Source organism: Salmo salar, chromosome 24 (genome assembly GCF_965601325.2).
Source record: "Salmo salar chromosome 24, fSalSal1, whole genome shotgun sequence".
NCBI classification, from domain to species: Eukaryota; Metazoa; Chordata; class Actinopteri; order Salmoniformes; family Salmonidae; genus Salmo; species Salmo salar.
The window spans coordinates 2,724,632-2,751,886 of NC_138314.1; the positions used below are offsets into that span (position 1 = coordinate 2,724,632).

At 40.2% G+C, this 27,255-nt stretch overlaps 1 protein-coding gene across 50 annotated transcripts in view; it reads left to right on the forward strand.

The window, feature by feature from the left end:
- The first annotated feature begins 8,583 nt into the window (after window positions 1–8,583).
- LOC106584897 (calcium/calmodulin-dependent protein kinase type II subunit beta) overlaps window positions 8,584–27,255 on the forward strand; it is a 100,374-nt gene continuing 81,702 nt past the window's right edge. For 19 of the 50 annotated variants that reach the window (XM_082968421.1, XM_082968395.1, XM_082968402.1 and 16 more), the window contains exons 1-2: window positions 8,586–8,955; window positions 25,138–25,232. In XM_082968421.1, the coding sequence (XP_082824547.1) occupies window positions 8,894–8,955; window positions 25,138–25,232 (157 nt within the window). In that variant the 5' untranslated portion in view covers window positions 8,586–8,893. Of the gene's footprint in view, window positions 8,956–25,137; window positions 25,233–27,255 lie in introns of all 50 variants that reach the window. The other 31 variants (XM_082968392.1, XM_082968403.1, XM_082968401.1 and 28 more) reach the window with 7 other exon arrangements.

Sequence of the window (27,255 nt, forward strand, 5' to 3'; positions counted from 1 at the left end):
GGCATAACGCGTGATCGTAAAACAAGGGACAAAAAGTCAAATAGTTCCATTACCGTTCGTAGAAACATGTCAAGCGATGTTTACAATCAATCCTTAGGGTCTTTTTAACATAAAACGTCGATAATATTCCAACCGGACAATAGCGTATTCATTACAGAAGAAAAAGAAGGAGCAGGGCGCCAAACGTGCCCGCACAGTAAACAACTCACTGGTCCCAGGCAGTCCACTGATAGACTGAGCTTCTATTCTCTGCCCAGTAACAGGAGACACATGAAACAAGTTTCTAAAGGCTGTTGACAGCCAATGGAAGCCTTAGGAAGTGCAAAATGACCCCACAGACACTAGTTTGAACAGCAATTAGAACTACAAATAACTTCCTGGTTGGATTTTTTTTCTCAGGTTTTTGCCTGCCATATGAGTTCTGTTATACTCACAGACATCATTCAAACAGTTTTAGAAACTTCAGAGTGTTTTCTATCCAAATCTACTAATAATATGCATATCTTAGTTTCTGGGAGTGAATAGGAGGCAGTTTACTCTGGGCACGTCAGTCATCCAAGCGACTCAATACCGCCACCATCCATAAGAAGTTAAGTGATTAGCCCGCAGCCTGTGTCTTCTGTGTGTATACTTCAGATATTGGCAAATTTAGTACGACATCCAGAAACTTTATGTATACTATGACCAATAAGCATACGATCAGCTCAATTCACGTCACAAATAGTACGGTTAGTATGAGTATTCGAACACAACTTGTGTGATGTAATGTCAGAGGAAGATTTGCATAGCTAACGTTGCACCTGCCTATAAGGTCTGCTACTAGTGCTAAAACAACATGCCTGTTCTCGGAAGTCTATTGTGTATTTTCTAGGGTAAAAAATACATGTAAAAATGGTACTCGTCTAGCCTGAGTACCAGTCTTTTTAGCTAACATGCTACAAATTAGTGTCAGCAAGCACTCAGCAATGTAATGCTGGTTGCGTAGTCACGGCGTCAGCATTACTGGCCTGAGTCTATTCTGCACTTAGTATAATTACTTCCAAACTATAGTAATTGGTTCACAGGCTACTTAAAAAACCTGGTGGATGTCACAGCTGTCGTGGAAGATAGAATGGGACCAAGGCGCAGCGGGTTGCGTGCTCAACATATTTATTATAAAAAATGCAAACACCACGGAAAAACAAACAAACGACAGGAACAGAGACGCAGGCTCAACAAAAGCAGTGCTCTCAAACAACTACCCACAAGTGACAAACAAAACACACACCTATTTATAGGACTCCCAATCAGAGGCAACTAGAAACACCTGCCTCCAATTGAGAGTCCAGCACCCAACCTACACAGAAAAACTACCCTAGAACATACACATAGAAATACAAACATAGACCAGTGACCAAAAAAAAAACGTAATACATAAATAAACTATCCTCTGCCACGTCCTGACCAAACTACAATAACAAAATATCCTCTATACTGGTCAGGATGTGACAGTGGATTTGTTATTCAGTAGGGTTGTGGGAACCCCCTACCATATCAGGAGCAAACGACTGAGGCAGTATGTGGCTAGGTACCAAACCCACTTCACGTTGGTCACATTTGAGTATGTCAAACTACAACCAGATATCAGTTGTCTGTCCTGGAATTCACCGAACAATCATTGACAATGTAATCAGTGCTGTGTGTATCAACTCTACCTTTTCTACAGATGAAGGACAGAAGAGAAAGCTTGTCATGGAGTCCCCTGACTAAAATATAGGCTGATACAGATGTCTGAACTGAGAGGCCGTGCACTCATAAAATTATTCAAGATTAGTCTTTTTGTTTTTATTGAATCGAAGGGGAACTGTCTTACAGTGAATATGGGACATCATACGAAGGGATGACAACTAACATGTACCACCAGACAAAATGCTGATGGGTACCATATCTGTATTGGCTTGTGAATGACAATAGAATAAGAATATTATGCACATCGTTACAGTACCAGTCAAAAGTTTGGACACCTACTCAGTCAAGGTTTTTTTCTTTATTTTTACTATTTTCTACATTGTAGAATAATAGTGAAGATAAACTATGAAATAGCACACATGGAATCATGTACTAACCAAAAAAGTGTTAAACAAATTAAAATATATTTTGTATTCTTCAAAGTAGCCACCCTTTGCCTTGACAGCTTTGCACACTCTTGGCATTCTCTCAACTAGCTTCACCTGGAATTCTAAATAAATCAGTGTCACCAGCAAAGCACCATCACACCTCCTCCTCTATGCTTCACGGTGGGAACCATACATGCGGAGATCATCCGTTCACCTATTCTGCATCTCACAAAGACACAGCAGTTGGAACCAAAAATCTAAAATTTGGACTCATCAGACCAAAGGACAGATTTTCACTGGTCTAATTTCCATTACTCGTGTTTCTTGGCCCAAGCAAGTCTCTTCGTCTTATTGGTGTCCTTTAGTAGTGGTTTCTTTGCAGCAATTTGACCATGAAGGCCTGATTCATGCAGTCTCCTCTGAACAGTTGATGTTGAGATGTGTCTGTTACTTGAACTCTGTGAAGCATTTATTTGTGCTGCAATCTGAGGTGCAGTTAACTCTAATGAACTTATCCTCTGCAGCAAAGGTAACTCTGGGCCTTCTTTTCCTGTGGCGGTCCTTGTGAGAGCCAGTTTCATCAAAGCTCTTGATGGTTTTTGCGACTGCAATTTAAGAAACTTTCAAAGTTCTTGAAATTTACTCACATTGCCTGACCTTCATGTCTTAAAGTAATGATGGATTGTCGTTTCTCTTTGCTTATTTGAGCTGGTCTTGCCATAATATGGAATTGGTATTTTACCAAATAGGGCCATCTTCTGTATACCAACACAACTGATTGGCTCGAACCCATTAAGAAGGAAAGAAATTCCACAAATGGACTTTTAACAAGGCACACCTAATTAATTGAAATGCATTCCACGTGTCTACCTCATGAAGCTGGTTGAGAGAATGCCAATAGTGTGCAAAGCTGTCAAGGCAAAGGGTGGCTACTTTGAAGAATACAAAATATATGTTGATTTGGTTACTACATGATTCCATATGTGTTATTTCATAGTGATGTCTTCACTATTATTCTAAAATGTAGGAAATAGTAAAAATAAAGGAACCCAGGAATGAGTAGGTGTGTCCAGACTTTTGACTGATAATGTATATTGGGGACTGGAAATTATGCAGACAATTACATTGATAGATGCCACAATATATCTGCAATATTAAAGCTGAGCTATCCTCTAAAATATCAGCTTACAATAATTGTACTTCACAATAGTGTTATCTAATTTGTCAAAGTAAGTTACATTCTGTATTTGTACAAATGATGAGCCTGTGAAAGCTGTTGCCGCTGACAGGTGAAGGTTGCTGGCTGGATACTTGGCAATACTGTACCATTCATAGGAATGCTCACAGCAAGTGCATGTCGGCATGATGCTTATAAGGGCTCCATTGCTGGTCTTCTCTATGCTGCATGTTCTGCTGCAAACTGGACATATCTTGAAAAACTGCAGCAGGCAATCTTATTAGGTGGTGTTGACTAGGAGGGACTGTGACAGGGTAATATAATAGATAGCCAAGTGGTAAATTGCATTTTGTTCTAAAGAAAGGATGAAGCTTTTTGCTAATGCACTTCACAACCAAAATGACTAGTTGTATCTGCTTGGCTGGGGAATAAGCCTACTAGTTTATCAAGCTGGGTATTTTTTAATACAATTATTCACGTAACACACTACCTGTCGTTGTTGATTAAGCCTTCTGTGTCATCAGGGCAATACCTCAGGTCAGTATCAGAGGCCTCATGATGGAGAGTCTTTTTCTTAGGAGTTGAGGGACACTGGCAAAAACGGAGGTGGCACAGGGATACTTGTGTCGCATGATACTTTTATTCTGAGGTCTTGCCTGATAAGCTGTGAAAATAACGTTTAGCAGTGAATTCAATTATTTTTGGAGGTCGCTAAACCATTGCAAACACATGGCTGGACATGGTATGATACCCACCTTTGTTCTTTCTGGTAAGTCCCGGCATCCGTTCATGACCAAACGATCAGTCTGGCATCCAACTGTGCAATTTGTCTAACAGAAAAACAGGGTCAACGATTGTCATCATCCCTCAATTTTAAACACAGCTTGAGAAATAACAATCTCGTTTGGAAGCCAATTCTATGCTTTACAGATGTAGAGTGACTCCAGATTGGATTAGATTCAGGCCGGAGACACCGTTACCCTATGCAACCAATGGTGACATGTTTTGTTATGGGTTGGGTTTGTTGCTGCTAGTTAGTGCACTGTTGGCTAATAGCTGCATCCAGTGCTATAGAAAAAAGATTGAAACCGTCGATCGAGATTATATTCCTTAAAAGCGGCAACACTTTCTTGCCATATCAGATATATCGCCTTATATCCAATATTAGTAAAGTATTTTGCTGTCCACACGACATTCAGAGTCCACTTTTCTCATTTTCGCAGCACTCATTTTTCACGTCAAAAGTCGTCAAGCAATGAAGTGGCCCTTGATCCGGCTCGAAGGAAATGTTTCGGCTGGCGGGTAGAGCGTTGGGCCAGTAACTGAAAGGTTGCTGGATCAAATCCCCGAGCTGACAAGGTAAAAACATGTCGTTCTTCCCCTCAACAAGGCAGTTAACCCACTGTTCCCCGGAGGCCGTCATTGTAAATAAGAATTTGTTCTTAACTGACTTGCCTAGTTAATTTAAGAATGTTATTACAATTTGATCTAGCTACTGGTATACTCGTACCACCATGGCTGATGTTTGGATGATTTACAGGTGGATCTTGGCAAAAGGGGGCATGAATTGTTGCCATAATTACAATCCAAACCCTACCTTAAATGACGTGGGAAGCACTTAGGTTCCAAACTCTGTTTTAGATGAGACTGACTTTATGAGTAAAATTATCCTATTTACACTTTAGTCAATTTTGACACTAGAATAAATGTTTGACTCATATCGATGCCACACAGGCTGTTTTCGAAGCGATTAGTTGGTTTTCAGGGGAAGTCATTCTTTAACAGAGAAACGTTTTCTGATCACCTGTAATAATCGACTTTTGAGAATATTCCTTTTGTTTAAGTAATATAAAGTTAGGTGGGTTTTCTATTGAGACATCCAACAGGGGGACAGGCTGCACTGAGGGAGGAAGGGAAAGACGATCGCCAGAGATGCAGAACATTCAGGACCAGATCACTAAGCATTTCTGTGGTGAAACAGGAACTCCTGAAACAGTAGGTGCCATTCCTCAAGAGCTACAAACACATCCAGACAAGCTCCAGAGCCCAGTTCACACTGCCAGGTCCTCAGCTGGTCTCAGGAGCGCTGATAGACATGGCCAAACACTTGGGAAACCTGCAGTTCAGAGTCTGGGACAAGATGCAAGGGATCATCAAATATACTCCTGTGAGTATATAACACTGCAAACCCCTGCCTCTCACTGTCTGATGATCTGAGCAGTGTGAAACACCTTACCCCAAAACATGCAGCTCCCTGACAACCCAGAGAGGAACAGGTTTAATGCCCAGGTTCTGGCATCTGAGGGGTTCAGCTGGGAGGTGGTGGGGGACCACCCTCACTGGTATATAGGCGTGGCCGAAGAGTCAATCCACAGGAATGGGGAAGGATTTACAACCTGGACTGTACAACTGAGGAATGGTAACTGTAGATTTCACTCCAAAGAAGACACCCCAGAGGATCAGAGTGCAGCTGGATTATCAGGGGGAGGTGTCCTTCTACAACACCAAACACATGACACATCTACACTCATAAAGACACGTTTACTGAGAGACTGTTCCCATACTTCTCTAATGGAAAGGCTGGTGATGCCAACCACCCTGATATGCAAATCTGTCAACCAGAGGTGTCTGACAGTAAATTCATTTTTCACGCATCATGTTCAAAACATCTATACCTGACTTTGTTGAGCTTCACAATAAATTGTAGATACTTTTGAATGATTTGGAGATGATGTGTGAAAAAATGCTAATATTGGTCTTATGACTTGAATGGGATTTGTGCCACAAATGCTGAAACGTTAGCATGTGGAAATGGTGCCAGTGAAACTAAACCAAAACATGGATTTGCTGTCATACCTTGTCCATAGACTGCTTACAGCAAAAGGAAACCAATTTGTCATTTTGTTATTTGGGTGAACTATCCCTTTAAAGATTGAATCAATACATGGGAAGCCTTTGTATGACAGCTGTCCTGATTTGCATCAAACTGATTTATACAGACATTATTTAACATAAATCAACATCAAACTATATACAGTGAGCTCCAAAAGCATTGGGACAGTGGCACATTTTTTGTTTTGGCTCTGTACTCCAGCATGTTGGATGATACAATGAGGTTAAAGTGCAGACTGTCAGCTTTAATTTGAGGGTATTTTCGTCCATATCGAGTGAACCGTTTAGAAATTACAGCACTTTTTGTACATAGTTCCCCATTTTAGGGGACCAAAAGTATTGGGAATTTCACTTATGTGTATTAAAGTTAAGTATTTGGTCCCATATTCATAGCATGCAATGACTACATCAAGCTTGTGACTCTACAAATTTGTTGGATGCATTTGCTGTTTGTTTTGGTTGTGTTTCAGATTATTTTGGGCCCAATAAAAATGAATGGTAAATATTGTATTGTCACTTTTATTGTAAATAAGAAAGAATATGTTTCTAAACACGTCTACATAAATGTGGACGCTACCATGATTACGGATAATTTTGAATGAATCGTGAGTAATGATGAGTGGCAAAATTAGACGCACAAATATCATAACCCGAAGACATGCTAACATCTCAGCATTACAATCAGAGGTTAGCATATGTGGTGGTGGGGGGTAATGATACTGTATTTCTGCATCTAACTTTCTCACTCATTAGTCACAATTCATTCAGAATGATCTGTAACCATGGTAGCATCCACATTAATGTAGAAGGTTTTAGAAACATTATTCTTATTTACAATAAAAATGAATCAAATGACACAATACATTATTTACCATTCATTTCTAACACTTTCTTTTATTTCATGTTAGCTTGAGACTCATATGGTGAGTGGAGGCTGGCTAACCACAGGGAAAAACAACTTTATAAGAATTTTGTTAGTTTTTCCCCAAAGTTACCCAATTGTGTTTTTCTCTGGGTTGGAATGGACCATGTGGATCATGCAAGTTGTCAAATATAGTAGAGTAGGAGGTTTTCTAAACTCTCTGGTTAAGGTCACTTTGGTTAGAAATGTGACAATAGAATGAAACTGTTCCAGTATTCTATCAAGTCAGACACAGCCCTTAGACCACATCCTGTAACGTGTAAAGGAAGTTATTTGACAGCAACATGATTTACTGTTTAACTGTTGCACACCACAATCACCTGTAGGCTATTCATTGACTGTAAAGACATATCTACAAAATGTTTTATGTGATATTATTTGTTTTAAAATTGCTTCATATTATAGCATGTATTATAAACTGGGTGGTTAGAGCCCTGAATGCTGATTGGCTGACAGCTGTGGTATATCAGACCTTATACCACAGGTATGACAAAACATTTATTTTTACTGCTCTAATTATGTTGATAACCAGTTTATAATAGCAAGAAGGCACCTTGGGGGTTTGTGGTGTATGGCCAATATACCAATTCTAAGAGCTGTGTCCAGGCACTCGTCTGCTTAAGAACAGCCCTTTATAACAAATATTCAGATGAAATATATTGTGCTATTTATCACACTCTACTTTGTGTCAAAGTTTAACAAGGACTCTCTCCTCACAAGTGTCATGATTAAATATATGATCAAGAGCCTCACATACAGCATATCGTTTGGTTATTGTGCTGCCACAGAATGAATTGTGATCAAGGCCTCAAAAAAGCTTCAGAGCTGCGAGAAAATGTCTATATATTATTGAAACAATGTTGCGATTGTTTGTGAGAATGCCAACAGGTGTGGTTCCCGTGGGGGAAAGATTCTATTGGGGAAAGGTTCCCGTGGGGGTTGCCATGGAAGCCAAGAAGGGGAGTGAGGGGTGTGTGTGTGTGTGTGTGTGCGTGCTCAAACACACATGCATGTGGGGGGCTGGGAGAAGAAGTGTGTCCATCTGATGAATGGGCATGTGCCTGAACTCAATTTTATACAGTAATCTCACCCATTCATTTCTAATGATCGGTCATTTTTGACCGGGAACATCACAGGTGTACAAAGGTTAAATAAAACACACAAAATGTAATGAAAATCATCCAAATGTATATTGTGTGTTCAGATGCCCTGTGTGGACAAAGTCATGGAACTTTATGACAATCAGGTTAAACGACCTACATTTTTCAGAGAGAACTTCTAATTCGACGGAACACAGCAGGAGGGTTAACATAATGTATGTATTAGGCTATTGTTTGTACTATTGTCATTACGTTTTATAGCTGTAGTGAAATCTACATTATGCGCCTTACGCAAAACACAAATAACCTAGGTCTTAAATTTGTCCCTATTTGGAAGCACTGGCGCCGCGATTACGTTACCCAGGCACGCAGTTAAACGCAGCGCCCAATCGAGGGCAGCGCTGAGCAGATCGAGCTATAGGGCTTTGGAGCGCTTCGCTTTGCACAGTCGAGTGAACTGGTGAGGAACGATACAGTACACTACAGTAGAAAAATAGTGGGGGAGACGAGAGTAAACAGCCACCTTAGACGCACACCTGCCATCCTTATCAAACCATAACCTATCGGCTGCCGTATAAGGGTGTCTTTGAGTCGCCTGCAGCGCAGAAAGAGTACTCATATTTTGAGAAAAATCTGGCTACATACCGCGCAGGAGGATCATAACAAGCAAAGGAGCAGCCGTGAGAGAAGCACGAGATACGGAGACATGGCTGTGACAACCTGTACACGATTCACGGACGAATTTCAGCTATATGAAGAGCTGGGAAAGTAAGCCTGTTTGTTTTAGTAATTTGCAGTCGCTGACTTGTCATTTGCGTGGGTGTGGATGCGGGTTTGTGTTGTTGCGGTGGTCTTTTTCGGGGTGACAGCGGCGCAAGGCAAGGGTGACAGCTCGCTCAAAATACGCTCTCTTCACACACACACACGAGATTCTTGTTCCCTGCGCTCTTAAAAATATTATGACAGTAGATGGTCAATGTGTCTGAACAAAGCTCTCCATGGGCATTGGGTAATATTGCTTTGGTTGGCGAGCTCTCTCTCCCTGGCTCCCCCCCATCACCCTATCAGCAGGCAACAACCACAGGTAGCGGTCCGGGAGACTGACATGTTGAGCTGTCTATAAATGGGGTGGCTGTTTGGTGTTTTGCTGCGCTGCGACTTTCGAGCAACCCCCGCAGAGAAAAATGTGCAGTTTTATTGCTAATCTCATGCTATTTTACACATTTTTCCATGAGGTTGAGAGAGAATGTTGCTGTTTTAGAGCAAATGTCCTGCTATTCTACACATTTTGCCATGAGGCTTAGAGAAAATGTTGCAGTTTTAAAGCTAATGTCCCAGAATTTTAAATTAATATTTTTAAGCACTTAAAAAAATTGCATGGACCAGAATGACATGCTCCCCCACTACTAATGTTTCTGCAGTGAGGTTTCACCAAATTCAGACAACGATTTTGTAATTTATTTGCAGACAATTGTTGTTTGCAGCTCAAGAAGCAGTACCTTTAGCACCCATTGATGAAGGTATGTTTTTCCCGGGGGACTTTTGTTAACCTTCATACAACCGACTGGGGTCATTTTGACCACAGAGGTATATTTGTCATCATAGCCCAATGGTGGTTTATTAAATTGACTTTGTCAATCAACTTGTTTTTAATCAATTGAACATTCTAAATCATTGTTTAGTGTTTCTGTTAGGGCTGGGAGATATGGAGAAAACATATCATTTTGATGGTATTTGATGTTTTTGAATAGTAAAAGATCTAAATATGCTTTCTGAGTATCTCCTGACCCTATTGTGGCAACACATAAATTATAAGTGATTTCAATGGGTCTTTCTCCATTTCTACTAGAGGTCGGCCGATTAATCGGAATGGCCGATTAATTAGGGACGATTTCAAGTTTTCATAACAATCGGTAATCTGTATTTTTGGACACCGATTTTGGCGATAATTAAAAAAAAAAAAAAAATGTATACACCTTTATTTAACTAGGCAAGTCAGTTATGAACACATTCTTATTTTCAATGACGGCCTAGGAACGGTGGTTAACTGCCTTGTTCAGGGGCAGAACAACAGATTTTTACCTTGTCAGCTCGGGGATTCGTTTTTGCAACCTTCTGGTTACTAATCCAACGCTCTAACTACCTGCCTTACATTGCACTCCATGAGGAGCCTGCGTGGCAGGCTGACTACCTGTTACGCGAGGGCAGGAAGAAGCCAAGGTCAGTTGCTAGCTAGCATTAAACTTATCTTATAAAAAACAATCAATCTTAACATAATCACTAGTTAACTACACATGGTTGATGATATTACTAGTTTATCTAGCGTGTCCTGCGTTGCATATAATCGATGCGGTGCCAGTTAATTTCTCATTGAATCACAGCCTACTTCGACAAACGGGTGATGATTTAACAAGCGCATTTGCGAGAAAAGCACTGTCGTTGCACCAATGTATCTAACCATAAACATCAATGCCTTTCTTTAAAATCAATACACAAGTATATATTTTTAAACCTGCATATTTAGTTAATATTGCTTGCTAACATGAATTTCTTATAACTAGGGAAATTGGGTCACTTCTCTTGCATTCCGTGCAAGCAGTCAGGGTATATGCAGCAGTTTGGGCCGCCTAGCTCATTGCAAACTGTGTGAAGTCCATTTATTCCTAACAAAGGCCGTAATTAATTATGACATAACATTGAAGGTTGTACAATGTAACAGCAATATTTAGACTTAGGGACTTAGGGATGCCATCCGTTAGATAAAATACGGAACGGTTCCGTATTTCACTGAAAGAATAAACATTTTGTTTTCGAAATGATAGTTTCCGGATTCGACCATTTTAATGACCAAAGGCTCGTATTTCTGTGTGTTATTATGTTATAATTAAGTCTATGATTTGATAGAGCAGTCTGACTGAGCGATGGTAGGCACCAGCAGGCTCGTAAGCATTCTTTCAAACAGCACTTTCATGCGTTTGCCAGCAGCTCTTCGCAATGCTTCAAGCATTGTGCTGCTTATGACTTCAAGCCTATCAACTCCCGAGATTAGGCTGATGTAACCGATGTGAAATGGCTAGCTAGTTAGCGGGGTGCGCGCTAATAGCGTTTCAAACGTCACTCGCTCTGAGACTTGGAGTAGTTTGTTCCCCTTGCTCTGCATGGGTAACGCTGCTTCGAGGGTGGCTGTTGTCGATGTGTTCCTGATTCGAGCCCAGGTAGGAGCGAGGAGAGGGACGGAAGCTATAATATTGAAGACTCATGTTAAAAGCAACCACCAGCTTTCATATGTTCTCATGTTCTGAGCAAGGAACTTTAATGTTAGCTTTTTTACATGGCACATATTGCACTTTTACTTTCTTCTCCAACACTTTGTTTTTGCATTATTTAAACCAAATTGAACATGATTCATTATTAATTTGAGGCTAAATTGATTTTATTGATGTATTATATTAAGTTAAAATAAGTGTTCATTCAGTATTGTTGTAATTGTCATTATTACAAAGACTTAAAAAAAATAAAAAATAAAAAAAATCGGGCGATTAATTGGTTTCGGCTTTTTTGGTCCTCCAATAATCGGTATCGGCGGTGAAAAAAAATCATAATCGGTCGACCTCTAATTTCTACTGTTCAATCCAACTCCAAACAAAAATAATTTTCAGCATTTTCATACATTTCTGCATTTCCTGCACTTTTATTATCATTTCCACACTGTACCATGCTGCATGATATGGGCAACAAATCTGTCACTCAAGAAGAGAGCAGTTGCAGGACTACGGAGTCACAAGCACTTTCTTACTTTCTTGACGTTCACTCTGCATGGTCAGATGGATGCAACAATGTTGGTGACATGCTGCTTTCCACAAGCGTTCTATAATTACACTATTAGTGTGTGTGTGTGTGTGTGTGTGTGTGTGTATCTTACTGTCTGCAAACTACTGTTTGCTAGTTTATTGCTAAAATAATTTGTGTTAGCCGCTAATGGTAATCTATAACGTGCTCATCTCTCTCCTTCTTGAGTGACAGGGTGCAGGGCTTGGTGTGGTTAGCGGAATGCAGCAGCAGGAGGAAGGAGAGAATGACTCAAGTAGCAAACAGAGTAAACTATAAAAACAGACATTATATGCGCTGGAGTTGTGTATCACATTTAACAAACCAAACATTGAAATATCATTATAGAAGGTAAAGTAAAAACTCAAACCAGTCCGTTCATCTATACCGGTATATAGTAAAATACGGTATACCGCCCAGCCCTAGTTTTGGTATCAATATGGACCCCAGCCAAAAACACCCAATTCCACCTATTGTAATTTGATAGATAGGACCTTTTATTTGAATCTACACCTTCTTAATATTAAGTTGAACCCCCTCCCCCCTTTTACCCTCAGAACAGCATCAATTCGTTGGGGTATGGACTCTACACGGTGTTGAAATCAATCCACAGGGAGGCTGGCCCTTGTTGACTCCAGTGCTTCACACAGTTGTGTCAAGTTGGCTGGATGGATGTCCTTTGGGTGGTGGACATTCTTGATACGGGAAACTGTTGAGCGTGAAAACCCCAGTAGCATTGCCGTTCTTGACACACTCAAACTGGTGCGCCTGGGACCTACTACCATTCCCCATTCAAAGGCTTTCAAATATTTTGTCTTGCCCATTCACCCTCTGAATGGTAGAGGCTTAAAAAAAGGCTTACAAATCCTTAACAATCTCCTCCCCTTCATCTACACTGATTGAAGTGGATTTAACAAGTGACATCAATAAGGGATCATATCTTTCACCTGGTCAGTCTGTCATGGAAAAATCTATTCTTTATGTTTTGTATACTCAGTGTATGTTTTTCTGGAGTCATAATACCAGGTTATCCAAACACTCTTAGCACCTTTTTTTCTATCTAGAACCTAAAACGGTTATTTGGCTGTCCTCATAGGAGAACCCCTTTGAATAACTATTTTTGGTTACAGGTAGAACCCTTTTGGGTTCCATGTAAAACCCTTTGCAGAGAGGGTTCTACATGGAAGCCAAAAGGGTTCTACCATTCCTATTGTTTCACTAGCAGCGACGCTAATTCTGGCTATGGGGTAAGTAAATAAAGAAAACTAAGCTATATCTTTGGTCATTTTCTTTTAGGATCAATGGACGAAATGTTAACAATCTCCTCCCCTTCATCTACACTGATGAAGGGGAGGAATCGTTTTTATCACATAAATATGACAATGTAAATTTAGGACCCCTTTAGGTATAAAAAATATATATAAATCAATTATTTGATTAAAATATTGAATTTGGCCTTTAGTACCAATTCCCATAGAAACACATTGAATAACACATTCATAAATGGCAAAAAAGACAGTCAAAAAAGAAAACATAAGAAATAAGGTTTTGAAGTATCTGTCCTATATCTAGGAGCTATAAGAAAGCTCAGGAATTTAGTTTTTTTAATACACATATTTAACCCCTTTTTTGGGGTGTGCACAAAACTACCTCCATACTTCCATTCATTTTATAAACCGGGTACCAGTAACCTTCAGACGAGTCCCGTGACACTTTTGGGGGGTCGTAGAGCAAAACGGAGACCACCATCGTGTTTGTGAGAGTCTCCCCTTTAGCCATTTTCGTGAGACAAACACTGCTGTAGCTCAACCATCTTCCACCGCAGATGTGGAAGGCCGCCATGTGGTGGATTGAGAAGCAGCCAAAACAAAAAACTGACGGATTGGTTTTATTTTTTTTATTATGTTATTTATATTGACAAATGCGTCAATAGACTCTAGGAGTTATTGCCACACTAAATCCAACATCTAAAGCATGGATGGTGTTGTAAAGCTGTCTATAGTGTATGTCTCCAACCCAGAGAATATAAAGCATTGAGCTACAGTATAAGCCCACTTAAACCTTGTCATAAAGCACAGGAGCTGCATATACCATGTGCAGCCTTTCCCTTCTCTCTCAGGTCCAGCACCTGTGGATTATTTTGGGATGTGCAATTACACAGTTGAAGCTAAATCGTAAACCACCAGACTTGCCTTCCGTAGCTCTAACTGTAGTGCTGCTGTGGGTTGTTACGTAGGCCTGCTGTAGTCATTCCACGAAATTGGAGCCTTTTGAACATGCAAACTTTTTAAGAAATTCACTTTAAAATATGTCTTCATTCAACATTCAGTTGCATGGTGGATATGTTTAGCCTACAGACTTAGAAGAAGAAAAAATATCTCAGGCATTAACCTCTTACATCTAGATGTTCCGCTAGCAGAACACCGCTCCAATATCCAATGATAGGGCGTGGTGCGAATTACAAATTCCTCGAAAATCCGAAAACTTCCATTTTTCAAACATATGACTATTTTACACCATTTTAAAGACAAGACTCTCCTTTATCTAACCACACTGTCCGATTTCAAAAAGGCTTTACAATGAAAGCAAAACATTAGATTATGTCAGGAGAGTATCCAGACAGAAATAATCAGACACCCATTTTTCAAGCTAGCATATAATGTCACAAAAACCAAAACCACAGCTAAATGCAGCACTAACCTTTGATGATCTTCATCAGATGACACTCCTAGGACATTATGTTATACAATACATGTATGTTTTGTTCAATCAAGTTCATTAGCATGTGACGTTCAGAACTAGCATTCCCACCGAACACTTCCGGTGAATTTACTAAATTACTCACGATAAACGTTCACAAAAAACATAACAATTATTTTAAGAATTATAGATACAGAACTCCTTTATGCAATCGCGGTGTCCGATTTTAAAATAGCTTTTCGGTGAAAGCACATTTTGCAATATTCTGAGTAGATAGCCTGGCCATCACAGGCTAGCTATTTTGACACCCACCAAACTCAGATTTACTATAAGAAAAATTGGATTACCTTTGCTGTTCTTCGTCAGAATGCACTCCCAGGACTTCTACAACAAATGTTGGTTTGGTCCCAAATAATCCATAGTTATATCCAAATAGCGGCGTTTTGTTCGTGCGTTCAAGACACTATCCGAAGGGTAACGAAGGGTGACGCGCCGGCGCGTATCGTGACAAAGAATTTCTAAATATTCCATTACCGTACTTCGAAGCATGTCAAACGCTGTTTAAAATCAATTTTTATGCGATTTTTCTCGTAAAATAGTGATAATATTCCGACCGGGAGACGTCATTTTCGTTCAAAGACTGAAAATGTAAAATGGACTCTTCACGTGCACGCGCGTGTAACAGCTGTCTTCAGGAATGGACCAAGGCGCAGCGGGAATGTGGATACTCATAGTTTTTTAATAAACACAAGTAAAGCATCCACAGGGAAAAACAATAAACTCTACTCACGATGACAGGAACAGTTTTGCAGGCACACAACACGCAGTGCAAAAACAACTACCCACAAACACAAAGACAAACACACCCTATTATATAGGACTCCCAATCAAAGGCAACTCAACACACCTGCCTTCAATTGGGAGTCCCATCCCAATTAACTTTACATAGAAAACGAACCTAGAACCTATACCCATAACTAACTAACTAAACATAGAAATACATAAACACAGAGCAGTACCCAAAACCCCCGGAATACATCAATAAAACGACCTACTACCTACACCACCACCCCGAACCATATAAAACAAATACCCTCTGCCACATCCTGACCAAACTCCAACAACAACTAACCCTTAACTGGTCAGGACGTGACAGCGCGCCCCCGTCTCATTGTTCTCAGATCGACCACTATCCAAATACGCTACTGTTTTTCAGCCAGTGACTGCAGAGTCATCATTCAACGTTCTGGTGCCTTCTGAGAGCCTATGGGAGCCTTAGAAACTGTCACATTACAGCAGAGATCCTCTGTTTTCAATAAAGAGGCTAAAGAAGGCCAAGAAATGGTCAGAGAGGGCACTTCCTGTTTGGAATCTTCTCAGTTTTTGGCCTGCAATATGAGTTCTGTTATACTCACACCATTCAAACAGTTTTAGAAACTTTAGGGTGTTTTCTATCCAAATCAAACAATTATATGCATATTCTAGTTTCTGGGCAGGAGTAATAAACAGATTAAATCGGGTACGTTTTTTATCCGGCCGTGAAAATACTGCCCCCTATCCATAACAGGTTAAATCCTGTGAACTAAGAATATTTTATTTGATCTGCACTTGTACAGTACCACAATATATGTCAACCCTCTAACAGACACTTACAGTTGAAGTCGGAAATTTACTAAAACTCGTTTTTCAACCACTCCATAAATTTCTTGTTAACAAACTATAGTTTTAGCACGTCGATTAGGACATCTACTTTGTGCATGACACAAGTAATTTTTCCAACAATTGTTTACAGACAGATTATTTCACTTATAATTCACTGTATCACAATTCCAGTGGGTCAGAAGTTTACATACACTAAGTTGACTGTCTTTAAACAGCTTAAATTCCAGAAAATTATGTCATAGCTGTGGAAGCTTCTGATAGGCTAATTGACATAATTTGAGTCAATTGGAGGTATTTCAAGGCCTACCTTCAAACTCAGTGCCTCTTTGCTTGACATCATGGGAAAAATCAAAAGAAATCAGCCAAGACCTCAGAGAAAAAATTGTAGACCTCCACAAGTCTGGTTCATCCTTGGGAGCAATTTCCAAATGCCTGAAGGTACCACGTTCATCTGTACAAACAATAGTACGCAAGTATAAACACCATGGGACCACGCTGCCGTCATACCACTCAGGAAGGAGACACATTTTTTCTCCTAGAGATGAATGTACTTTGGTGTGAGAAGTGCAAATCAATCCCAGAACAACAGCAAAGGACCTTGTGAAAATGCTGGAGGAAACAGGTACAAAAGTATCTATATCCACAGTAAAACAGGTCCTATATCGACATAACCTGAAAGGCCGCTCAGCAAGGAAGAAGCCACTGCTCCAAAACCGGCATAAAAAAGCCAGACTATGGTTTGCATCTGCACATGGGGACAAAGATTGTACTTTTTGGAGAAATGTCTGATGAAACAAAAATAGAAATGTTTGGCCATAATGACCATCGTTATGTTTGGAGGAAAAAGGGGGAGGCTTGCAAGCCGAAGATCGCCATCCCAACCGTGAAGCACGGGGGTGGCAGTATCATGTTGTTGGGGTGCTTGGCTGCAGGAGGGCCTGGTGCACTTCACAAAATAATGACATTATGAGGAAGGAAAATGATGTGGATATATTGAAGCAACATCTCAAGACATCAGTCAGGAAGTTAAAGCTTGGTCGCAAATGCGTCTTCCAAATGGAAAATGACCCCATGCATATTTCCAAATTTGACACCAAAGTCAAGGTATTGGAGTGGCCATCACCAAGCCCTGACCTCAATCCCAGAGAAAATTTGTGGGCAGAACTGAAAATGCATGTGCGAGCAAGGAGGCCTACAAACCTGACTCCGTTACACCAGCTCTGTCAGGAGGACTGGGCCAAAATTCATCTAACTTATTGTGGGAAACTTGTGGAAGGCTACCCAAAATGTTTGACCCAAGTTATACAATTTAAAGGCAATGCTACCAAATACTAATTGAGTGTATGTAAACTTTTGACCCACTGGGAATGTGATAAAATAAATAAAAGCTGAAATAAATCATTCTCTCTACTATTATTCTGACATTTCACATTCTTAAAATGAGTTGGTGATCCTAACTGACCTAAGACAGGGAATTTTTACTTGGATTAAATGTCAGGAATTGTGAAAAACTGAGTTTAAATGTATTTGGCTAAGGTGTATGTAGCTAAGGTGTATGTAAACTTCTGACTTCAACTGTATGTAACTTCCCAACTATTATTTAAACGCATGTTTGCGATTAAATATTTAAAAAAATATTTGTTTAAGTATGTATCCCTTGTACAATTTAAACTGACATAATGTCAACCTGATAAAGTTACCATTGGTCCTCTAACAGGGTTGACAATTAGAGGTTTTAGGTAAAGATCGGCCATTACTCATGTGGTGAAGAGCATGGGACCACATGGTGTTCATCAAATTAGGAGTTATTTATATGTTCTAGGGCTGGGCGATATGGCAAATAAATTATCCCGACATCTATATATTTTCATTCGATAACGATAATTATCACGATATTAATCAAATCATGTTTAAAAGGTGCATATCTTCTTCAAACTCAAGAATGCCTGAACAAACCGTGGTTAGAGCGTTGGGCCAGTAACCGAAAGGTTGCTAAATCGAATCCCCGAGCTGACAAGGTAAACATCTGTCGTTCTACCCCTGAACAAGGCAGTTAACCCACTGTTCCCCGATAGGCCATCATTGTAAATAAGAAGTTGTTCTTAACTGACTTGCCTAGTTAAATAAAGGTTACATTTTTTTAAATTATGTGAGCTACACATACAATTATACTTGAAGGAAAATTGTTCCATGTTTGCGGCCAGGGAGCACGTACCTGGGGTCAATTAAATTGATAAGCCTCTTGAAACCTTTCTTTTCGACTGTGCTAATTGGTAGCATGTCCTTAGCAATCCAATGCATAATAGCATTTGTGATCTCTTTGTCTTTTCGATGTTTGCTTGTAGTGCATAAACACTCTGTGTTGACTGCTTCGGGCTAACATCCCTAGATTGGCTGGTGCTTGAGGGACGTTTATCAATACCAACGCGCAAACTAAAACTTCCTCCATGTTCCAAAGAGTGATTTTGCTTCAGATGTTGAAAAAGGTTTGTCGTATTACCTGACTTCGTAGCCACCGGTCTAAGGCACAATTTGCACCGAACATTGCTCTGCTTTTTGTCGGACTTCAAAAAGCCAAACCACTTCCAAATTACTGAAACAGTTTAACCCTTTATATCAATAATTTCTTCATTGGGAGCTGCTCCTTCTCCATGGCTATCACTGCCACTGTTTTCGCCTACATCACTCATTTTTTCGTGGTTAGTTGTGGCTACTCTATCACTCGAGGTGCTAAGTGGTTTTTAGTGGGCATATACCTCTCCAGGTGCATATTGTCACTTCTCCACACGCTCCTGCTGCGTCACAGAGGTGAAATGGACTGCTGTACCTAATTAATCTATATCGACATTATCAAAAATGATTCTAAACGTTTTGATATTGTTATTGAGGGAAGTAATTACCTCTAATTATTGATATTGATTTATCGCCCAGCCCTAGTTGATGTGTTTGACCAACACAGTCAATGATGATAAAAAAAATTAAATAGACCCCAAAAAATTGAACTTACTTCATTTCCCACCATACTGTTCAGAAGACCCAAATGATGTAACCTGCTGTGAATCATTTCTCTTGTGGGAATGGTACGTTATTTTAAAGGGGTAAAATGTTTGTGCTAATCACATGAATACAAATAATAATCTTCTGAAATTACTTTGTCGAAACAGCAAAATCACTAGGCCTTTACAATGATGGTGAAATGTAGTAATCTTTGGATTAATTTGACTGAACTCTTCCTAAAAGTGATACAGGGTTGACAGAGGGACATGTCAAAATGCTGAATTTTGGCACTTTATCAACCCTTTATTTAAATAAAAAATCAGATTTATTGAATTCTCCATGTGGACTATATTAAAGTGCACTTAATTTAGTATAACAGATTTTTAATATTGGCGCATCATTTCTACTTAAAATATCAAAGGCACTCATTTCGTGGAACGGCCGAGCTGTGATTGTAGTGTTGCTTTTAATTCAATCACTTTTTGACAGCATCCCTTTTGATTTGAACTAAACCTGCCATACATATTAGAAGTGCTTAGAAAGTGACTGTTTGGACCTGAATGCCAAAACATTCAGTTCACCCATTTTGCATACCTCACCATACCATGAGACATTCATGTCTTCATCACTGGAAAAGATAAACGGTTGAGATTGATATTTTTTAAAAGCTTACAAACAGGGTGTCAAACTATTAAAAAATAACATTCATGTCCATTATCTTGTAGCTTTCTAACTGTGTTGCACTGTGTTATGGAATAGGCTAAGTAGGCCTATGCTGTTTCTCTCTTTGGTGTGTTTATGCCTCCCAAAAAGAGACCTGGCCAAGTGTGAACTTTCCAGGCGCAGTTGTTGTTGGTCGTGGTGTCTGTGAGTCTCAAATGTGTGTGTGTGTGTGTGTGTGTGTGTGTGTGTGTGTGTGTGTGTGTTTCAGTGTGTCTCTCTCCAGTCGCCATTATATGTAGGGTGTGTGTGTGCTCGTCCATGTGTCTCTACCAGGCCCCATTACGTGCATCGAGTGTGTAGCTTTCTGATTTCCCAGCAGCCTTCAGTCATTCCAGCTATGCGGGGCGAGGTGCAAGTGGCCCAGAAGAGGAGGGGAAAGGCCACATGGCCCCCCTCCCCCTTCACCCCTCCATGCCCCAGTCGGCTGACAAGATAAATCACTTTAACGTCTCTTCAGAGACATACAGTGAAGAAACAGGAAGAAATAAAGAGCACTGTGTTAAGATATTGACTCTGGTAGCTGGGAGCTCTGCCTAGCCCACCTGCACACACAAACCAGCTGTGCTCAAGGCAGGGAAGACATGCAAGGAGTGTGGGCTCCACTCGGTCGTCCTTATGGATGTTGTTGAATTGTTTGTTGAAATATGTGACAACATGAATGTGTGTGTCTGTGAAAGTGTTAATATTCATGTCTGAATAGCTGAAGTTTAACCCTTGCTTTCCCTTTTCCAAACGGTGTAATATTTTCCAAACGGTGTAATATCAGTGATAACGTCAAGCACACTCCTCATTCTCATCGACGGGGCTGCAGTGGAGCAGGTTGAGAGCTTCAAGTTCCTTGGTGTCCACATCACCAACAAACTAACATGGCCCATGCACACCAAGACAGTCGTGAAGAGGGCACAACAAAACCTATTCCCCCTCAGGAGACTGAAAAGATTTGGCATGGGTCCTCAGATCCTCAAAAGGTTCTACAGCTGCACCATCAAGAGCATCTTGACTGGTTGAATCACTGCCTGGTATGGCACTACAGAAGGTAGTGCGGACGGCCCAGTACTTCACTGGGGCCAAGCTTCCTGCCATCCAGGACCTCTATACGGTGTCAGAGGAAGGCCCTAAAAATTGTCAAAGACTCCAGCCACCCTAGTCATAAACTGTTCTCCCTGCTACCGCACAGCAACCGGTACCGGAGCGCCATGTCTAGGTCCAAGAGGCTTCTAAACAGCTTCTACCACAAAGCCATAAGACTCCTGAACATCTAATCAAATGGCTACCCAGACTATTTGCATTGCCCCCCATCTCCCCCTCTTTCACACTGCTGCTATTCTCTGTTGTTATCATCTATGCATAGTCACTTTAATAACTCTACCAACATGTACGTATTACTTCAACTAACCGATGCCCACGCACATTGACTCAGTACCGCTACCCCCCTGTATATAGTCTCACTATTGTTATTTTACTGCTGCTCTTTAAATACTTGTTACTTTTATTTCTTATTCTTATCCTTATTTTTTTAAACTGCATTGTTGGTTAGGGGCTCGTAAGTAAGCATTTCACCTGTTGTATTCAGCGCATGTGACTAATAACATTTGATTTGAAGGAGAAAGGAATGTCATGAACTGGTGCAGTTAATACAGTTTGATTTAGTTCAAACTGATAAAGCAAGTATTTGTAACTAAACTGCTCTGATTCTTTTTGAATGTGGATTTTTGTACTTCAGCAATATTGACATGAAAAGAAAGTGTTTGCAAAACAGATTTTGCAGCGGGCATACTTGGTTTAAAAAACAACAACAAACAAAACAACACATGCTTTTGTGTTTTTAACCTTCTCACGTGTCACACTCACACACTGATCTTACAGTGTTTACTGACTTTGTGGTGGGAACCTCAGGGGAACCTATTATCCAGACTCTTATAGTATATTCTATTACCACCATTAGCACGCCACCCAAGGACAGAAGGCAGACACACTGCTGTGCTGGCAGAAAATGTTATTAGAAAATACCCTTTGTATAACATTCAGAGAAACTATGGCTCCTTCATTGCAATGTTAATGTTATACACTGTCATGACGTGCCCTGGGGGGAGGATCATAGCCCCCCCCTCCCCCTCTCTCCACAGTTTTATGAGTTTACGACAGGTCATAAATACCTGGTAGAAACTGCCATGCAGTATTGAGAGAGTCTACCAGAACTAAGAGAGACTTGGCCAAACTCCTAAATCCCCAAAATGGGAGAATTAAACAATATTTCCACTTCTGAGAATGTGGGAATGGTCCGTGGACAGATAAGGGACAGTTATGATGGTGATCTCATGAAGGACAGGAAACACACATAACGGTATCTCTTAACCTCTCTGGGCTAGGTGGGACGCCAGTGGAATCCCGTGGCGCGATATTCAAATACCTTAGAAATGCTATTACTTCAATTTCTCAAACATATGACTATTTTACACCATTTTAAAGACAAGACTCTCGTTAATCTAACCACACTGTCCGATTTCAAAAAGGCTTTACAACGAAAGCAAAACATTAGATTATGTCAGCAGAGTACCCAGCCAGAAATAATCAGACACCCATTTTTCAAGCTAGCATATAATGTCACAAAAACCAAAACCACAGCTAAATGCAGCACTAACCTTTGATGATCTTCATCAGATGACAACCCTAGGACATTATGTTATACAATACATGCATGTTTTGTTCAATCAAGTTCATATTTATATCAAAAACCAGCTTTTTACATTAGCATGTGACTAGCATTCCCACCGAACACTTCCGGTGAATTTACTAAATTACTCACGATAAACGTTCACAAAAAACATAACAATTATTTTAAGAATTATAGATACAGAACTCCTTTATGCAATCGCTATGTCCGATTTTAAAATAGCTTTTCGGTGAAAGCACATTTTGCAATATTCTGAGTAGATAGCCCGGCCATCACAGGCTAGCTATTTTGACACCCACCAAGTTTGGTACTCACCAAACTCAGATTTACTATAAGAAAAATTGGATTACCTTTGCTGTTCTTCGTCAGAATGCACTCCCAGGACTTCTACTTCAATAACAAATGTTGGTTTGGTTCCAAATAATCCATAGTTATATCCAAATAGTGGCGTTTTGTTCGTGCGTTCAAGACACTATCCAAAGGGGAAAGAAGGGTGACGCGCCCGGCGCGTTTCGTGACAAAAAAATGCAAAATATTCCATTACCGTACTTCGAAGCATGTCAAACGCTGTTAAAAATCAATTTTTATGCGATTTTTCTCGTAAAAAAGCGATAATATTCCGACCGGGAAACCCTGTTTTCGTTCAAAGACTGAAAATGAAAACATGGAGTCGTCTCGTGCACGCGCGCCCCAGTCTCATTGTTCTCAGATCGACCACTTACCAAATGCGCTACTGTTTTTCAGCCAGAGACTGGAGAGTCATCATTCAACGTTCTGCCGCCTTCTGAGAGCCTATGGGAGCCGTAGAAAATGTCACGTTACAGCAGAGATCTTTTGTTTTGGATAGAGATGACAAAGGCCAAGAAATGGTCAGAGAGGGCGCTTCCTGTTTGGAATCTTCTCAGGTTTTGGCCTGCCATATGAGTTCTGTTATACTCACAGACACCATTCAAACAGTTTTAGAAACTTTGGGGTGTTTTCTATCCAAATCATACAATTATATGCATATTCTAGTTACTGGGCAGGAGTAGTAACCAGATTAAATCGGGTACGTTTTTTATCCGGCCGTGCAAATACTGCCCCCTATCCCCAACAGGTTAAAGTGTACATTTCCCAGCTGTCAGGTTTACATCTAAATATTGTGAAATGTATGTGATTAAACATGAAACTATTTGTGAAAATATGTAATGTGATATTAACCTTCTAAATGAGAGAATGGATTTTCATATAAAGATTAACTAGTCAGTGGCCACACCCCCGTAAACCCAGACATCACATTAGCCGTCATAGAACCACCCCTTCTTCGACAGCGGATAAAACCCACTCCTGAAGAAATTCGCACCAGACTAGAAAACATGCAGCTGACGCGACATGTTGAAGTAGTTGGCACTACAACTCTACCAAAGGACAAGACCATACCACGTGGAGCTTTGGCTACACGGCTGGAAATGGTTAAACTCTGAGACTATCAATCACTACAGAATAAGAGCAAATCTTAGATGTATAATTACTAGTCTGCAGCTAGACATTACGTAAGTCTAGAACGAGAATACAGACAACCGACGAAGCATCTATTCTATGAGAAACATTTCTGAATGGTACTCTGAAGCACCCATTCTAACCACCTACAACCATGAAAGACATTGTGACTTCTGGTAAAGTTAACCAGAGACTCTGATGAACCCTACAGGACAATCGAGGATTTCAACAGAAAAGACAACATCGACAGTAAATATATATACATTGCAATTATTCTCGAATGAGCGGCCGTTCATGCACAAAGGATTAGCAGTTCAATAAATATAATTCTAAACTTTGTGTAGTGAATCCATTTTGTCTTTCCCGCTCTTTCTCAGTCCCCACCCATTTCCTTTGACTACCAAGCCGTCATATCGGCTTAGCCCACTACGGGCTTTTCTATCATTGTTGGTAACTAATATCTACTGTTTGTTTGTGATGCATTTCTGTGATTATTTAGTTAGTTAGTAAATAAATCATTAAGCCAATTTGTATATTGCTGATTCGTTATGGAAACTAGGATTCGTGCAGATAACCAAGAATTTTACTACATTTGGAATGAGACTAATGAGGTAAAGATTAATAATAATTAATAGAAGACTGTACTCGATAAGATATGAAAATATCTGAAGAGTCGATTCGGGAAATAGAGACTATAAAAAAATTATGTGGTGCCCCGACTTCCTAGTTAATTAAAGTTTACATGATTAGCTTAATCACGTAATAATAATTACACCTCGAGAATTGATTTGATAAAATAAGTCTTCACATTTAATGATAGTCCAGACACGTCAACACTATGTAATATGTCTGACCGGATGTTCTGTTCCTTTTGTCTTTGTGTACAGGGGAGCCTTTTCAGTGGTGCGCAGATGTGTCAAGCTGTGTACTGGACAGGAATATGCCGCCAAAATAATCAACACCAAAAAGCTATCTGCAAGAGGTAAGCATTTTTAAGCTCTGTGCTGTCTTTTTTTAATGTTTACATTTAGGTTGCACTGCTGTATCCTACTATCCATGAACCATCTGAATAGGCCATGATCCAGTGTTGCTCAACCTTGGGGGACCCCTATTATTAAAACTATTTACAAACACCTTATATTCATCAGCATTAAAAAGATGTATCCTACAGTACAGTATACTGTATATTGTCATGAAAAAGCATTGGCCTGTATTTCCCACTTGTATTTCCCATTCGTTGTAATGTTAATCAGTATCACACATGTTGGGTAACTGTTTTAGAAAAAGCCAAGGCCAGATGCCATGGCCATGAGATCCACTCAGGGCCTTTAGGTCCACAATGACTGCAGGGTGTGTTTCACGCCTCCAGCTGCACAGTGTAAATCTCCTGCTGCCCTCTCTGCCTCGTAACTGGAGCCCTAAGGCGGCTCTGCCCTGCCAGGTGTCAGAAGACCTGGGTTCAAATACTATTTGAAATCTTTCAAATACTTTTAGCATTTGCATGAGCCTGCCTGTGGTGCCAGATGGACGGAGTTTGCAGTGTTCTTCTACAGCTATTTAATTGGGTCCATTGCACCAGGCAAACTCAATCAAGCACAGCTAAAGTATATGAAATGATTTCAAATAGTATTTGAACCCAGGTCTGACAGACAGATGAGGGCTACTTGTTATTGTGGTGAACAAACATTTCAACAGGTATTAGTGGGGGGGGGGGGGGGGGGGATCCTCCTGGAACTTGAAGAGGCCGGTGTTCTCTCTCTCTCTCTCTCTCTCTCTCTCTCTCTCTCTCTCTCTCTCTCTCTCTCTCTCTCTCTCTCTCTCTCTCTCTCTCGGCAACTGTCAGACCAGTTTTAGAATGACACAACAGGGACTTGAATCTGGGTCGTTGGGGTCAATTCCACTTTTGACTTTGGGAATTAAAATGGCTGACCCCCACTCAGCTTGACACATTTATTTTGTCCATTTTAAATGGTTGTGTTGCCTCAGGATGATCAGATGTCATAGATCTATTTTGATACAAATTATTAAGTTTGATTTGGAATCTTTTTGGTATTCATTTCCAGGTTGTTATTTATACAGTAGCTGAATTGAAGATACAAGGACTAGTTTATCTCCAATCTTTTTAGGCAACAGTTTGTTTTGAAGGCTCTGGCTGGCTGTCCTTCCACGTAGTGGGCCTGGGGATCTAGGAACACATTAGTGAATGTAATGACATTACTGCCATGACCAGATTATCCAGCCTGCATTACCATAAGGCCCCGGCTAACACTAGTCACGCAGATTGACTTGATGAGACTGTTACACACCAGAAGTTTTAATCAGGGCAGAGAAAAAGGGGGAGAGAGAGTCGAAACAGCAGGTCCAGTCTATGTTTCAACTTGTCAACTTGTCAAAGGAGTAGGCTGTCCTTGTAAATAAGAATTTGTTCTTAACTGATTCCATATGTGTTATTTCATAGTTTTGATGTCTTCACTATTATTCTACAATGTAGAAAATAGTAAAAAATATAGAAAGATTCTGGAATGAGTAGGTGTGTCCAAACTTTTGACTGGTACTTGCTGGAACGGAAAATATAACGCTGTACAACATGACGGTTGGCTGTACAATACTGGGCTATTTAGCTAAAGAATCCCCGCAGGGCACGAGGAAGGAGTAGGATGTCCTTGTAATAAGAATTTGTTCTAGTTAAATAAAGGTTGCACTAAGAGCATAACATTCCTGCACTCTAATTTTCTAATTCTTGTCTAACCAATATCCAAACAGAGATTAAGTGAAAATAAAAATCTCATTGATTTATCAAGACCAGTCCCCATGATTGCCTCAGAGGAGTGTGAAATGGTGATAAAATAGTTGTAGACTTTTGCTTCTAACTTCAATATACTCTTTAAATAAATAAGACCTACACAATTTTTAACAGCACATTACTCAACACTAGTGAGACTCATACTGTAGGCCTACCATAAGCGAAATATTGGTGTTCTCTTTTTCAATGACGTGACTCTCTG